The 18,324-nt window shown below is 34.5% G+C and overlaps 1 protein-coding gene across 9 annotated transcripts in view; it reads right to left on the minus strand.

Annotated features, from left to right (window-relative positions):
* STXBP5 (syntaxin binding protein 5) overlaps positions 1–18,324 on the minus strand; it is a 167,836-nt gene that overhangs the window by 49,635 nt on the left and 99,877 nt on the right. For 6 of the 9 annotated variants that reach the window (XR_014248491.1, XM_082405454.1, XM_082405453.1 and 3 more), the window contains exons 17-20: positions 14,021–14,146; positions 11,426–11,577; positions 10,252–10,335; positions 1,680–1,745 (exon numbers count right to left, since the gene is read on the minus strand). Coding sequence is in view for 8 of the 9 variants with exons in the window: in XM_082405454.1 (XP_082261580.1) it covers positions 1,680–1,745; positions 10,252–10,335; positions 11,426–11,577; positions 14,021–14,146 (428 nt within the window). In the remaining variant the exon portion in view is untranslated. The remainder of the gene's footprint in view (positions 1–1,679; positions 1,746–10,251; positions 10,336–11,425; positions 11,578–14,020; positions 14,147–18,324) is intronic. The other 3 variants (XM_082405458.1, XM_082405457.1, XM_082405455.1) reach the window with 1 other exon arrangement.

An 18,324-nucleotide genomic window follows, 5' to 3' on the forward strand; every position in this document is an offset into this window, starting at 1 on the left:
AATATGCCTGGTGCCATACAAATTTCTGCACGTTAAAACTATATTTTCTTTTCATGTGAACCAAAGAGCACAGTATATTTGAAAATGTTGATGTTTGAGCTTCTCTGGTACAAGAGAGAACCTGGAGGGTTTTTACCAGTATGCATTTTTTTATATTTATCTATTGAATAATTATGCTGAAATGTACTTACATATTTATCTACAATTACCTCTTGTTGGGTTACTCCAAATTGCTAGAAATATACACCTATTGAAAGTCTGACTTAGGGTGAAAAGGAGTATTAATTTACTTGGGCTGAATCTTGTTAAAACACATTTGATAGTCATTTAATATACTGAAAGACAATATATCACATGTCCAAGTTATCAAATGTGGCTTATAGTCTTAACATACTGACAAGTGCATTCATATGGCCTTTAGGGAAGGTGAGAAGATCAGAATAGTACTGTATATGGTTGGAGGAAGAACAGTAATAATTAAGAGATATTATAATTCTAAATCATATTCAGAAATAACTCTAGTCCTGTGAGATGGGAAGTACGTATTGCTCCATATTATTTGTTTAATGTTATTCTACCAACGTTCAGCCTTAATATTAGGTGCTAATGATATGAGTGATTCCTGTATTCCATATGTTTTATTAGTGTAATGAGTGTACTTAAATATGAAATTTGAATATTAAGAAAACCAGAAGGTGCATATATTTTAAGAAAAGAAATGATTAACTTGAGCAATATCAGGAAAATGCAATTTTAAAAAGAAAACCTCACAAAAGTTCTATTGGTCCTAGATCTAACAGAATGGTAAACTGAAATATGAGGGAGTAAAGTAAAATGCACCTCTCAATTTTTCCCATTCTTAAAATTATTTCTGATGTAGAACTACCTACGCAAGGATCAAAATCTGTCTAAGAACAGTGTTACTTTATGTTAAGAACAATCTTTCCAGTAGAAAGCTGATGAAAATTCCCAGCCAGAATGATTTAATAAATACGTCAGTTAAAATTATGAAGTTAACCTTATTAAATTTTAGCAAAGTTTCAATCCACTAAAAAAAATAGTAAATTCAGGATCCTCCTAATTGTAAGGAGACTCAAAAGGTAATGTTACTCTGAAATATTAATATATACATAGGTTACATGAGACTAATATACAGATAAGAAAGGACAAATGCTTTATTACAGATATAAAATTATATCTCGTATTACTTTGATCAAAAACAAAAACAAACGTAACTAGTCTACAATTATTCTCACTGTCCACAGTCACCATTAGATAATAAGTATTAAAAATCTTTCATAACATTTAGGTGAACATTATTCATGGATTAGAGCACTATTCTACCAGATGACTCCAGCATGCTGAGAGCAAAGACAAAACTGTAGATGACGAAACTTTCGATCCAATGTTAAGAAGTAAAATACATTTTCCCAAAAAAGTGTAAATATTAGAAAGCTAAGTAAACAGTTACATGACTCTTAACAGGTAACAGCTGTAGATTTTTATCTAATGCATTCCTTTTCACTTAATGAGAATGCAAAGAATACAGTTATGATTTTAAGAATAAATATGTGACACAAAAGTTCCTTGTAGGTGTGTTTTAAACGCTTACCTATAAAATTTGACAGGCTTTATTTTTTGTAGAATTATAATTAGTAATAAAATAAAAACCAAATTACCAGAAGTTGGAGATTTGCAGCGATCTTCTGGGACTACAGTCCCTTCACTAATATCGCACAGACCTGCTAAAAAACAAAACCAAAACCAAATCACACCACAAGTTTATATAAGGGCAGTTTTACCTCCTATTTACAGTATGTATTTAATGACAGTCCATTTAAAAAAAAACCCAGCAGGTTAGCAGACTATGCTGGCATTGATACTATGCTCATTAGTTTTGAGATAAGAATATAGGAGTATTCTGATTTTAAAACACCTCAAACTAACACAGCAGTCATCAGTTAAACAAATAAGAAACAATTCCAAAAGAGATAATTTGCTATTTTTCAGGGACATTAGATATAACACAGGATTTTGTTTAAAGTTGGCAATTTGAGGGCATATGACATACCTTTTATTGGATTTCACTTGAAGGAGAATAAATACTTGGTAATAAATTTGGTGATTTTTACATCATACGGACTCTCAACTCAAACCTCAAAGTGGTTTCCCCTAAGTATATCTCAAGTACCTCCCTTAAATATCACTGAATAATAATTAAGAAAATATTGTGTGCTTCTAAGTTTGCAATATTTAAAATACAAGCATACCTTGTTTTACTGCACTTTTCACTTTGCTTGTATTGTATTTTTTTTACAAATTGAAGGCTGTGGCAACCCTGCATTGAGAAAGCCTACAAGCACCATTGTTTTCAACAGCATTTGCTCACTTCGTGTCTCTATGTCACATCTCAGTAATTCTCATAATAATAATAAAAAAGTCTGAAATATTGCATTTGTTATGGTGATCTGTGATCAGTGATCTTTGATGTTACTATTTTAATTGTTTTGGGGCACCATGAACCACGCTCATGTAAGATAGCAAACTCAGTTGATAAATGTGTGTATTCTGACTGCTCCACTGACCCGCCCTTCCCCCATTCCTCTCCGTCTCCTCAGGCCTCCCTATTCTCTGAGACACAATATTGAAAGTAGATCAGTTAATAACCCTACAGTGACCTCTAAGTGTTCAAGTGAAAGGAAGAGTCAGTCAGTCGCTCTCCTTTCTCTTTAAATCCAAAATGAGAAATAATTAAGCTTGGTGAGGAAGGCATGTCAAAAGCCCAGACAGGCTCAAAGCTAGGCCTCTTGAGCCAAATAGTTAGCCAAATTGTGACTGCAAAGGAAAAGTTCTTGAAGGAAGTTAGAAGTGCTACTCCAGCGAACACATGAATGATAAAGTGAAACAGCCTTAATGTTGATATGGAGAAAGTTTCAGTGGTTTGGATAGAAGATCAAATCAGCCATCACATTCCCTTAATCCAAAACCTAATCCAGAGGAAGGCCCTAACTCTCTTCAATTCTATGAAGATTGAGAGAGGTGGGGAAGCTGCAGAAAAGTATGAAGCTGGCAGAGGTTGGTTCATGACGTTTAAGGAAAGAAGCCATCTCCATAACATAAAAGGGCAGAGTGAAGCAGGAAGGGCTGATGTAGAAGCTGCAGCAAGTTATCCAGAAGATCTAGTAAGATAATTAATGAGGGTGGCTATACCAGACAATAGATTCTCAATGTAGATGAAACAGCCTTCTGTTGGAAGATGCCATCTAGGACGTGCATAGCTAGAGAGGAGAAGTTAATGCCTGGCTTCAAAGCTTCAAAGGACAGGATCACTCTCTTGTTAGGGGTTATGCAGCTGGTGACTTGAAATTGAAGCCAATGCTCATTTACCATTCTGAAGAATCCTAGGAACCTTAAGAATTATGTTAAATCTACTCTGCCTGTGCTCTATACATGGAACAACAAAGCCTGGATCACAATACTTCTGTTTATAAACATGGTTTATTAAATCTTTTAAGCCCACTGTTGAGATCTACTGTTCAGAAAAAAAGATTCCTTTCAAAATATTACTGTTTATTGACAATGTACCTGGTTACCCAAAAGCTCTGATGGAAATGTACTATGAGATTAATGTTGCTTTCATGGCTGCCAACACAACATCCGTTCTGCAGCTCATGGATCAAGGAGTAATTTCAACTTTCACATCTTATTATATTTCTTAAATAATATTATATATTTTATATATATATATTTTACATATAATATATTTCTGTCATTTTGTAAGGCTATAGCTGCCATAGACAGTGATTCCTCTGATGGATCTGAGCAAAGTCAATTGAAAACCATATGGAAAGGATTCACCATTCTAGATACCATTAAGAACATATGTGATTCATGGGAAGAGGTCGAAATACCAACATTAACAGGAGTTTGGAAGAAGTTGATTCCAACCCTCATGTTTGACTTTGAGAAGTTCAAGACTTTAGTGGAGGTAACTGCAGATGTGGTGGAAACAGCACGAGAACTAGAATTAGAAAGGGAGTCCGAAGATGGGACCGAATTGCTACAATCTCATGATAAAACTTTAACAGATGAGGAGTTGTTTCTTATGGATGAACAAAGAAACTGGTTTCTTGAGATGAAATCTACCCCTGGTGAAGATGCTGGGAAGACTGTTGAAATGAGAACAAAGGATTTAGAATATTACATAAACTTAGTTGATAAAGTATCGGCAGGGTTTGAGAGGGTTTGATTGTGAGTAAAATCGTGAAAGGAAGAGCCAATCGATGCAGCACACGTCACTGTTGTCTTATTTTAAGAAGTTACCATACCCACCCCAGCCTTCGGCAGCCACTGCCCTGACCAGTCAGCAGCCTTCGACACTGAGGCAAGACCCTCCACCAGCAGAAAGGTTATGACCTGCTAAAAGCTCAGATAATGGTTTGTTAGATTTTTTAGCAATGAAGTATTTTAAAATCAAGGCCTGTACATTGTGTTTTTTTAGACATAATGCTACTGCACACTTAACAGACTACAGTATAGTGTAAACAAAACTTTTATACGCACTGGAAAACCAAAAAATACATGTGACTCGCTTTATTGCCATATTTGCTTTAATGTGGTGGTCTGGAACTGAACCTGCAATATCTCCGAGGTATGCCTGTACTGCACATTACTTATCTTCTAGGGCTATAACTCTTAAAAACTATACTATCACATTTTTAAAAGAGCTCTAAAGAAATACTTTCTTTTCACAGATATATATGAATCATATAAAACTAATCTATCTTATAAGATGGCCTCAATTCTTAGGAGAAACCCTAGCAAGGTATTTTACACTATAGACAAAAATTATAAGGCATGGCAAAATGCAAAGTCAACAATATGGAAATTAATTTGCTTGGAGATTGAAATGAAAAGAATTCTTCCAAAGTATTTAAAAATTACAAATAAACACACACCAGGAGCTTGGGATAGCTGGGCAACAGACAAGAGGCTGCATGTCTAGGCCTCAGAAGCTGTCAGGTATGATATCGACATATGTGCACGTATGACCAGTATCTGCTTTTCAATTCGTCTGGTAAAATTCATGACGTCACAACCTCTACAGTCCCTAAGAAAGCTCTTATAGTAACATTTAGAGAACACTGAGTACTGAATTGGGTTTATGAGGAGTGTTTTCTATTTTGAACTATATATTATTTGTCTTCATTGGATAGGAAGCTTTTGAATGACAACAAGTCGTTTTTTTTTTTCTTTTTAACTTTCACCACACTAAAGATTTTGGAAAAAAATAATAAAACTAGTCTTTACAGTTCTAAGATGACAGATGTAATTATAGGTATGCATTTATTAATCTCTGACAAAATATCTGTATATATAAATAAACTTTTTCTTGATAAAACACTAAGATAGCAGGTCTTTAAACAGTAGTGATATATAGAAACAATCTAAGTGTCCACTGGTGGATGCACAGATGAAAAAATGAGTTATACATATACAATGGAATATTATTCAGCCATAAAAATGAATGAAATTTTGCCATTTGTGACAATGTGGATGGACCTTGAGGGCATTATGCTAAGTGAAGTAAGTCAGGCAGAGAAAGACAAATACCATATAATCTCACTTACATGTGGAATCTAAAAATATGGATGGTTGCCAGAGGTGGTGGGGGATGGGAGGAGAAATGGGTGAAGGAGGTCAAAAGGTAGAAACATCCAGTTATAAAATAAATAAGCTATGCAGATGTAATGAATACCATGATGACCACAGTTAATAACACTGTATTGCATATTTGGAAGTTGCTAAGAGAGTAGACCTTAAAAGTTCTTATCACAAGAAAAAAAATTTTTTAAACTACGTAAGGTGACGGATGTTAACTAGATTTACTGTGGTAATCATTCTGCACTGTATACAAATACCAAATCATCATATTGTCTACCTGAGACTAATATAACATTACATGTCAATCATACCTCAATTAAGTAAATAAATAAATAGTAGTGATTATATAGTCCAGTATTACAATGATCCTGGTACTAAATAAAATTTGAAACTTAAAGCCTTTGGTATTTTGTCAACTGCTACTAAACTCTATAAAAATGTAGTATGAGATGTAATTCCCATTCTTAAAATAGCCTAGGAAGAAACATTTAAGAAGCTAAATTGAAGAGTGTGATAGTGATAATTTAATTTAGATATTAAATTATTGAATGAGCTAAAAACCCCTTCCGTGCCTTCCATCTGACTCAGGGTAAAAGCCGAAGTCCAGCTCCACATGACTGGTTGATGTATATGATCCTATGGTATATGACTGTGGTATATATTATGTGACTATGGTGTATCCTCTCTGACTTTATTTCCTCTCCTTCTACGTACTTCCCCATCTCCCTTACTCTCCCTACTTCAGCCACACTTACCGTTCACTGTAACCCTGAACTCACCAGTTACACTGCTTCTGAGCCACTGTACTTGCTCTTCTCTGCTTGAAATGTTCTCTCTACAGACATCCTCATGGAAAACAGCTGTCTCCTTTAAATCTTTGCTCAAGATATTTTATTTAGAATGTAACACCCTTGTCACTGATATTTCAAATGCCCCTCATTTAATTATTTTTCCCTTTGGCACTATTATGCAACTTACTGTACATTACCTATCTTTTAAAATTTCTGTCTTTTCCAGTATAATGTGAGTTCTATGAGGACAGAGATTTTTGTCTGTTTTATTACCTGTAACAGTGCATAGCACATGGTAGGTGCTCAATAAATATTTGTTGAATAACTGAATGAATATATATGAAAGGATTTCATAGCATATAATCTAATCCATTTTCTCTGTTGCTGCCAGATTCCCTTCAAGCAATATTCCTAGCAATACAGTTATCTAGGTTTTGCCTAAATGTATCCCAACCCAATTAGCTAGCTGGTAATAAATGACAATTACAAAGTTCTTGACACATTTAACTCTCACTGAAGCCAGTGAGGTAGACAGTATTATCCTCATTTTACAGAAGAAGAAACTGAGGCACTGAGTGTTTCAGGTATCTTATTCAGTGACAAACACCTAATTACATCTAGAGACAGTCAATTTCACTGTCATTGTAATAGATATTTTACTGGCCAGAAGTTCTTGAGTACATTTGAGCCCAAAATTGTTTTCTCTATAGCCTGCTTTAAAAAGAGGAAGAAATACAATATAAATGGATAACTTAAAATCTTCTGTATCTCTCACACTAGTATATTCAACAGTTATGTCGTATTATTGGCATACCTTAAGTTGTGGTAACAGAACAACCACTTGAACGCCAACACTATTCCAGTCACAAGATGAGGCACATTACATATGCCCTTTCACTTAATAACTACACTAACTTTATGAGGTGATCACCCCCATTCTGAGGACTCTGAGCCTCAGAGTAGCATCTTCTCTAATGTAACACACATAAAAAGAGGGCTGAGATTTAACACAAATCTGCCTAAACTAACAACGAAACCTCCAAGCATGTTCACATGAACTGCCTGAGCCAGTTTTTTGTTCTGTATACATGTAATTATCTTTATAATCTAAACACAGGACTTAACATTTATTGCTGATAAACTTCATTTCCCTGGTTTAAGCTTATGATTTCTACCTATAATTACCTTTGGGGTTTTTATTCTGCCATCAAATGTGTTAGTTATCCTTTAAACAGCAAAAAATAAGCACACCTTCTCTTTCAATTGTTTAAACAGGAAGTTTAATTAACTATTTAAAATGTTCAACAAAGTATAATCATATGTTATTCAGTATTACATATCCACTAATTGAGGTACACTACATCAAATTAGTATCAGGCCACAAACCGACCCACTAGGTACCATGCTTTAATCCAGGAGTTGGCAAATGTTTTCTGTGAAGGTCCAGATTGGGTTTTGGGGCCAATCTGTCACAACTACTCAGCTCTAATATTGAAGCACAAAAGCAGCCATAGATAACACCTAAGCGAATTAGCATGGTGCTGCTCTAATAAAACTGTATTTCAAAAACAGGCAGTGGGCCATGGGCCAGATTTGGCCCACAGACTGTAGTTTGCTGACTCCTGATTTAATCTTGCAACCATCAAATTGAACTAGGTATTTAGGTCACTTCCACCTGTCTGGTTCACAAAAGTATCATGGAATTCTTTATCAAATACCCAGTTAACTTCAGGAAATATTATGTCAACAGGCTGCCATGAACTATCAATGTAGCTACCAGATTAAAAAAGTAATGCTGATTTTGGAACAACTTACTTTTAGTGAATTCCTGCTGACTTCTATTATTATCTCTATTTTCAATATGCACGTAAGGCATCAACTACTTAGCAAATCATTCTAGAATTCTGACTGACTTGTAAATCAAATTTACCGATTTGTAAAATATTTGACCTTCATCAATTGGGGGTACCATTTACAAATTTTCTTTACAAATTCTCTTGATATCTTTTCATTATTGCTTGGTTTGCCTTATTTGCATAATGTGGCTTAAACTTTAATTTCTCTTTATTATTTTTCATAATTTCCAGAGAGAAAAATCATTCTTAATGGAGAGTTGAGAAACAAAGTGATTTAGTTCTATACTCTATTTTTCAACTATCATTGCAAATCATCCTTAAAGTGGTGTCCTAATCCTTCCTTAATTATGTTTTCACTGTAACCAAACATTTTGCTATATTTCTCATTTTGGGGAATTCAGCCTTAATTCCACACAGTACTTATTATTCTATGCAACATTTTTATCCATCCTTGACTGTATCCCTTATTTCTTATATAGTCTCTTTCATTTCTTATAAGAAACACAAAGACAGAAATTTCAACTAGTACTACTGGGCTATTTCTTTTACTGTCTTATCGAAAATATTGATGACTTGACAGTAACTGCAATTGTAGAGCCCAAAACTTCATTTTTAGAGCCTCCTCTCTATAACTTTTGAAAATATCTTCCCTAAAGTCTAGATACAGCTTTGTGCATCTAATTTCCTTCTTTATTAAATTCTATATTTATCTATTTCCAAGCCTAAGTAAGCACTTTTTCTCATGTGTCTATTACTTTCACATCATTAATTAGATATTATATTCAGAATAGAAATTTCCTTATTGTGTCCTTCACTGAGTGAAAAAAGTGGCCAGCAAAACAAGAGGTATATTATCACATTTCACTTTTAACAGAATTAAGACTATCAGCAGATATATATATATAGGTAGTTGAAATACTTCATCACTACCTGTCCCTGTGACAGTTTCATAATTTTTATTATGAAAATACTATAGATATTTTATACAGCTATAAAACATTTAAACTTAAACAGTAACGTTTTACCTTATAAAATAATTTGAGTGCCATCTTATTCTTTACGAAAATATATTAGCACCTATTAGTAGCAAAAAAAAAAAATCTCTCCATTCATACTGATCTATTACAAAAGATAGAAGGACAATTTCATGGTACTTGGTCTACACTTCAAGAACATATTATAAAATATACACTTTAGCAAAAATATCATTTTCGTATCAATGCAATTAAAGAATTTTAGTACCAATTATTCTACATTAGATTTTATTTGAAATATAAATAATGTATTTTAGAAGGCACAAATATTCTTAAAATGTTAAAGTATGCTTTAAAATGTTCTTTTAATTTTTATTTAAAACATAATCCTAAATATTGTTCAAGTGAGCATAACAACAATAAGTAAATATCTTAAACTGATGAAAACTCAAGTAGTTCTCTTGTGCCTAAACATGTAACTCTTCAATACAAAATGAAGCAAATAATAATATGAATAATATTGTAAGGTTTACTACAGGATAAAGTAGCATGCAATGGAATTCAAGAAAAAAAATTTAAAATCACACGGTAGAACTGGTCTCTATCCTTGGATGAATTTAGGTATTTAATTTCTAGTAATTTTATGTAAACTGTGATGAGGTACTAACAAGAAAAGAAATTAATTAATTTCAGGAGTAATAAAAGTTTTACTACTCCTCTATCAAGACAATGTTTAACTTTCTGACTCTAAATGTTAGTTCCTTTGCTTTATAAAGAAACTGGATTGCGACACAAACATTTCAATAGCTGTTTTCATATACATATTATGAGATGAATTTAAATAGTGAGTATATTATTTTCGATATAGGATGCTTCAATAGGCTCTTTTAAAAATAAATGAGAAAAAACAATTTTACAGACAAAATACACTGTCATGACTTTACCGACATGGAATAAATAACTTACATAAAAAAGAAGAACGGAGTTTTTTCACAGATTCAGAATATAAGCCAGAAACGCCGCACATGCAAGAAGTCACAATCAGCATACCTTAGTGAAGCAACGAAAAGCAGAAGGAAAAAAAAAAAGGAGACAAAGATACTAGAATGGTATGGTTGGGACAACGATTTCTGCTGAAGATAACACATGACAAAATGATCACACAAACAAAAACAAAAAAATATTCAACTATCACCAAAATGATAGTAAGGTCTATATCCCATCACCTTTTTCTTTTCTTCTCTCATGAATTATGAGAAGTATTTAGTATCAGCTAATAATGTCCTGAAAGCAACTGAGAGATGAATCTCAGAAAGAATTTTAATTCAGAGAGATTGAGTTAGGAAGTATAGATCAGAGTTTCCCAATGGCATTCTGCAAATGGGTTAGGTTAAGTCTGCCCCAAATGGAGTTCCCCTCAATCCCTGGTCCAGCTGGGCAGGTCCTGGGGAGTCTGGAGCCCAGAGGCCAGTTATTGCTAGAGGCCTCATTAATATATCCCTATATGCCAGAGATCCAATGCCATTTTCTGTCTGTGCCATGAGGTTTGGAAAAAAAAAGGTGAGGAGTACTATTATAAACAGCTAACTATACATGTGTTCCATGAGGAATTAGTATTAAAACATTTAAAATAAGACTAATTACCTAGCAAACACAAAAGAATGGTATGGAGAGAATTCTTAATGGATCTGGGCTTGCACTGAATCAAAGCTATCAGAGAATGCTGTATTTCATAGAGTTCAAATTCACTTTTGCATCTACATTTTTTTTCACATGGGAAATGATTCCTTTGAATTAAATAGTCAAAACAATAAACTGTTGGTCTCACAATACTAAACAATAAAAGGGACAGAACTGTGAAATTAACTTTTGTTCTATAATAATGGGATGAATTTTCCTGTCATTATAATTTAGCTAAAGAAGTCTGAAACTGTGGTCCTTTCCCAATGTTAAATAAAATCCTAGAATATTAAAAACAAAAGCATAAGCTAATAACAACACAAAACAAAAAAGAAGGCTGATACAGTTTATACAAACAGATGAAATCAGACAAGCTATCTACCTAATGGAAGTACTTATATTCACAGAAGTAACTCAGCATTTATGGAAAACCTAAAGCTCAGGACTTTTTTCTTCTTACCTCCTGAAGGTTGTCGAGATTTACGAGGAGATCGGGGTTCTCTCCGATAAGGATCACTGGAGCCGCATAATTCAATAGTGCCCAGGTTGAGGAGTACTGCTTTCTGGAGGTAGTCAACCATTGCAATGCCACTACAATTGCCAAAAACTACCCTAGGAATAGCGAAAGAGCAAATATTTTAGCACAGATAAACAGCTACAAGGAAATGTATTGCAGTCTACAGGGCTAAAAAATCATGATGGGTCTTTAAGAAAATTCCTTTTGAAACAAAACACTATTAGTAGAGGGCTTCCCTGGTGGCGCAGTGGTTGAGAACTGCCTGCCAATGCAGGGGACATGGGTTCGAACCCTGGTCTGGGAAGATCCCACATGCCGCGGAGCAACTAGGCCCGTGAGCCACACTTACTGAGCCGGTGTGTCTGGAGCCTGTGCTCCGCAACAAGAGAGGCCGCGATAATAAGAGGCCCGCGCACCGTGATGAAGAGTGGCCCCCACTTGCCGCAACTAGAGAAAGCTCTCGCACAGAAACGAAGACCCACCACAGCCATAAAATAAATAAATAAATAAATAAAAATTAACAACAACAACAAAAAAAATAAAAAGTAGAAAGCATAAATCTTGGAGGCCTCCCTTTGGACTCTTCCAAATATCTTTTCAATTGTGAGTCGGGAAGTACAAACCAACTATGAATAAAGGAATTTTATTCTTTTAAGATCCCTTAAGCCAGGAATTGAAAGCTAAAATACATAGAGGGGCTATATAAGTAAGTAAAACAGGCCAACTAAGGCCTGTGGTGAACTGGAGAGTGGACAACCCATCTAAAGAGGGGAAGCTTCAACTCAGTTCCTGCTGACTACTGCTGACCAGGAATGGAGACATGGGCCAGATAATCAAATTTTTCAATTAAAGCTCTAAATATGGATTTTCACATTAAATAGTGTTGGCAACTAGTTCAAATTTTAAAAATACACAAAAAAGGCTAAACAAAACACAACTGTGAACCCAATGGGGCATGTGATCAACTGATTTGCAACTTTCTTTGAAACTTTCTATTGGTTCCTTTTCTTATTCCCTGTTTGTTTCTCTTATGGCTGTGGGCAGTAAAATATTAAAAAGGGGAACGTTTGTGTTCATACATTGTGGGGCCCAAATAAAAGACATTAGAGAACACTATCTCAGACTACAGCCAGTCTTAGTTGGGTGCACAACTGCAAGAGACAGAGTAGGTGGTAGTAGTTATAAGGAGGAAGAAGAAAGATGAACGAGTCCCTAGGGCTAGAATCAAGGAAGGAGACAGTGACCTACACATAATAAATAGCTCTGGACTGAACAGTTAGCATGTGGTTTCTCTTATACCACAATTAATTTTAACTATTAAATAATAGTTAATTTTTACTATTTACAACAGCCAGGACATGGAAGCAACCTAAGTGTCCATCGACAGATGAATGGATAAAGAAGATGTGGCACATATATACAATGGAATATTACTCAGCCATAAAAAGAAACGAAATTGAGTTATTTGGAGTGAGGTGGATGGACCTAGAGTTTGTCATACAGAGTGAAGTAAGTCAGCAAGAGAAAAATGAATACCGTATGCTAACACGTATATATGGAATCTAAAAAAAAAAAGAAAAAGAATGGTTCTGAAGAACCTAGGGGCAGGACAGGAGTAAAGACGCAGACGTAGAGAATGGACTTGAGGACACAGGGAGGGGGAAGGGTAAGCTGGGACGAAGTGAGAGAGTGACATGGATATATATACACTACCAAATGTAAAAGAGATAGCTAGTGGGAAGCAGTCGCATAGCACAGGGAGATCAGCTCGGTGCTTTGTGACCACCTAGAGGGGTGGGATAGGGAGGGTGGGAGGGAGACGTGAAAGGGAGGAGAAATGGGGATATATGTATATGTACAGCTGATTCACTTTGTTATACAGCAGAAACTACACATCACTGTAAAGCATTTATACTCCAATAAAGATGTTAAAAAAAAAAAAAAGACCCAACACAGCCAAAAATAAATAAATAAATAAATAAATTTATTTATTTATTAAAAAAATAAATCAATCTATCCTATTATAATAAAAACTATGTACTACTAACACTATATACTTGAAGGCATGAATTGATAAATAAAAATACAGCTGTAGTATAGATGAATACTTTTCTTAACTATTACTATGCCTTTACAATTTACACAAGTTAACTATGGAAGGAGAAAGAACAAATTATACAGCTATGGTTCAACATTTATAGAATCAATTTAGAACATAGTCTTCTGGGTTGATGTTGTTAGACCTTCATTATACCAAACATTACAAGGAAATTATGTCTCAGAGTACATCCAGGAGAGGATAGATTCACTGGTCCGTAAGGTATTTAACTTGAAATCAGGAAGCAGTATAAGCATATCCAGAGCAAATTATTCAAAACAACACTATGATCCAAATAAACAATGAGTTTGGTCTGAAATTAAAGTTACACAACATCTTTTTAAGTGATACTATAATAAAGATCATCCGTTCTCTTTTTAAAAATATAAAAATGCATGGAATACAATGAAGAGACCGAGAAACACAGAAATTATACTTACAATCCATAGGAAGAATTAACTGCCAGACTGGTTATTTGTTGTGGTGGTTCTCCACTCACCCATACCAACTGAATAACTAATTCTGTCTGATAACCTGGAGACTGTTTAAGTGGAGAATTTTTAACTCTGTAAGAAAGGAAAACATGTTACCTGTTAACCCATCTTCAATTATCTTATTAGCCTATGTAATTATAAAGTCATGCATGAATAACTATATAAAAAATAACTTTATATATAAAATTGTAAAATATAAAAAATGTAAAAATCAGAATCCTGTCCTCTAGAATCATTTAGTCTAGTTGGAGATGAAACACCTAGATAAATCACAAAAATAAGAAATTATATGTAAGTTCCACATATAAACTGGGGAGGGAGGGGAGAAGGGGAGAAGTGGGTAGAGAGGGATGAAAGAAGAACAGGGAAGGATGGGGAGAAGAATGAAGAGAAGCAGCCACTTAGGTATTAAGAGGAAAAAAATCAAGTTAGAGAAAAAAATCCAAGTTAGAAAAGTAGGCTTAAAACTTGAAAAAGGTATGGTATAACTAAATGAAAACTGGCCCAAAACATAAGGAGTTAAGGAAAAAGTATAAAAAATGTGAGCAATTTATTTTTGTTTGTATAACCACTTTTACTATTAAAAAAAAATCTTTTTTGACTTTGAGTTGGTAGTAATTTTGATTGCACAGACTCTTCCCCTAATAACCGCTGCATAGTGTTAAAAAAATTGCTTTTGCAAAAAATATACCAACAAGATAAAGAAGTAGGAAAACCCATAGTCAAAAATTAACAAGTGTCTAAGTTTGGCCACAGTGGAAGGTGTGTGTAGTAACAGTAAAAAAAAAATCACTATAGCAAGACAGGCCAGGGCCAGACTTTACAGGGTCTTTAAGGTCCAGCTGCAAAGGTTTGATGTTGGTAGAAAGAACTCAGGGCTCTCAAAAAAGCTAGAGTTTGAGTCTTGGTTCTGCCACTTACTAGTCGTCTTCCTGTCTAGAAGTGGGAATAATATTACCTAATCACATTTTGACAGCACTGTGAGTGACTATGAAAGAGTTTTGTCAATGGTCAGATTATACAAAAGTAATGTATTTTCATTATTAAAGAATTAAAAGCCAGTGAAGATTTATAAGAAATATTTTGGAAAGATTAACCGTAGAGGTATGCAAGACGAAGTACAATGAGACCCATGTGGAAGTTCCTGTGATTCTTGTGATGTGAAATAATAAGGTAGATTTCAAACACATGAAGTAAGTCTCAAAAGGGCTTGTAAATTCCATTAAGGTAGACACCTTGCAGTTACTTTTAATACTCCGGCAGAGACAGTACTCAATATTTACTGAATGAATGAATGAGCTGGAGGCTGATTAGAGATAGAGGAGGGGAGAAAAAGAAGACAGTGATTCTAAGTTCCAAAAAAGAAAAAAAAGAAAGAAAAAAGATGTCAAGATGAAGAGCTAGTTTTAGAGGAAGATGTGGTTAACTTTGAGGTGATGGTAGGATCTTCAAGTGAAGTATTCAGCGAACAGTTATACTCACTTATACTGAGTGAGTTCATAAAAAACTTATACTGGTTAAACTTGTTATAAGCATGTTAGAGGGAGTGAAGGGGGGCGGTTTATAAATGTGAGACTTTCTAAGGAATAAAGTTACTTAGATATAATACCCTGTCATACTTGCAAACTTCAAGTGATTTTGGAAGATAAAATTTTTTTAAAATGTGAGCAATTTATTTGTGTGTGACTACTTCTACTATTAAAAAAAAATCTACTTTTACTTTAAAGTGAGAACATTTTTGATTGCACAGACTCTCTCCAGTAATTGTTCTTGCAAAACATATATAAAGCCTGGTTACTCCAACAATTCTTGGGGCTTCTGCTCTGGAGTGAGTGTATAAGGGAAGGACAGCAGGAAGTCTATTCGATGTTCAATCTCCTGACACTAAACTCAGAGAACCTTTTGGATCATTTACTTGGTGCTTCTAGTGAAGAACACCATGACACCAGACTTTTTGCTGTCCTACTTGCTAGACTCACTCTAGGTAAGAAAAGGGTCAGGATGTTGTCCAAATTTCAGAGTAAACGTGAATCACCGAGCGTACCCCTAAAACAAACTTGAGTTGCGGTCACATCTGCCTGTGCAAAGTCTTCAAGTTAATACACTCAGAACAGTACACTGGCTGATGCAGAAGTTCTGATTTCCCTCAGGGAAACACCCACTGCTTGGTTACAGCCATCCATCTTGAAAGACAAAAATAAAGACTGAGTAGCATTTCACCTCCACCAGAGACAGCCTCTGTTGAAATAAGCACAGCCTGTAGAGTCTGAGTGTGCTATTTTCTCCCTGTATAAATTAGATAAGGTTCAAGGAAGTGTCTACCCTCCCTCTGGCATATTTAATGTGCACATTAGATTAGATTCTCAAGAGCAGGAACAGGCCTTCGGGGATAATTTTAGAAGTGCATATACAGGCACATTTAAGATGTAAGTGATGAAGACACACAGAAGTCATGGAATTCTTATTTTACTTAGTATGAAGGAACAAAAAAGTTCTTAAGCAAAAATAAGTCAAACTTGCTGAAAAATCCCCAATTGGTAAAAAATTAGAAACTGAATCAAGAAATGATGAAATATGTTAGATTTTAAAAATACACAATGGGGGTTGGGTGGGCGTTACGTTTAATGTCTACAACGGTTATATGCAAGTTACCATTTTAATGTTTTTAATATATACAAATTAATTTGTTTACTTTTTAAAGATAAAGGGTTGAACTTTTATATAAAGCTCTGTAATTTGTACAAATGTATTTTAAATGTCAAAATAATGTTTGGAGGCTTTGCAGTTTCAAAATAATTTGTAGGTTTGGACTAATACCCTGCAAAAGCACAACTAAAATACTTAAATAAAACCAAACTTTTATTGGTAAAAGAAGTAAATTGAATAGCTGCTTTTAAAATGTTTCTTCAGAAAAACAATTACGTACAGGGAGGGATGGAGTGGGAGGCAGGGGTTAGCAGATGTAAGCTCTTCTATATAGAATGGATAAACAACAAGGTCCTACTGTATAGTACAGGGAACTATATTCAATATCCTATGATAAACCATAATGGAAAAACATATTAAAAAAAGAATATATATATATGTATGTATAACTGAATCATTTTGCCGTACATAAGAAATTAACACATTGTAAATCAACTAGACTTCAATAGAAAAAAAACCCAAAAAACTCCCCAACCCAATTATGTACAAAAACATTTTGTATAAAAACAAACAAACAAAATCTAAGTATTAGTTATTTTCACATCAATTTAGCTATATTTCTGACTTTTAAAAATTGGCTTTTGAGATTGTGGACTAAAACAATGTGAAGTTAATAAATAACTGCATTAACCTGAAAACTATTAAAATGGTTAAAAAAAAGAAATACAACTCAAATTGCCTATGATTTCAAAAAGTCACTAGTGAATGTGTGGATTTTAGACAAAAATCTCAAACTTGTTACCAGAAATACGTTACCAAAATAAACCTCAAAGACAAATTGTACTTTATATGCTTATAAAAATTAAATTGACAAAAAGCAGGAGAAATACACATTAAAATCAGAAGAAATGGCATTAACAAAAATTTTACAAATTTAAGTTTAAAGTAAAGTAGTACAGGTAAGTAACAAAAGGGAAAGATGTAGAATTCTTCTACTACCAAGTCTCATTCTATCTAAACATATGCCAGACTGTAGCAGAAAGGAGGTGTGTGTATATACACCTGAGAGAGAAAGGAAGGGGGAGGGGGAGGGGGAGGGGGAGGGGGGAGAGAGGGAGGAGAAACTTGAGACCTTTCTGAGAATGTACTGATAGGTGCTTAACCTCAATGCTTATATTCGTTAGGTCAGATCAGTCTCTCATCCTTGGCGTTACTGACATTCTGAACCGGGTCATTCTTTGTCGCAGGCACTGTCTTGCGCACCGTAGGATGTTTTGCATCATCCCTGGCCTCTACACACTAGATGCCAGTAGCACCCCTTCTTCCCGTTGTGACAAATAGTATCTCCAGACATTGCCAAACACACTCTGAGGAGCAAAATCATCCCCGTTTGAGAACCACTGGCATAGAACACACAACCTCAAATTCATGTAAACATATAAAGAAGATTAAAAAAAACCAAACTCTACTTTTCTATAGATTTATATATCACAAGTGATTGTCATATAAACCAATCTGCCTTATCTCTGGGGTGAACGCAGTTTTGATTACACAGACATTCTCCACAGGAACTGCTGAACCATTCACCAATAAAAGATTCTAGC

Source organism: Balaenoptera borealis, assembly GCF_965194805.1.
Source record: "Balaenoptera borealis genome assembly, chromosome: 9".
NCBI classification, from domain to species: Eukaryota; Metazoa; Chordata; class Mammalia; order Artiodactyla; family Balaenopteridae; genus Balaenoptera; species Balaenoptera borealis.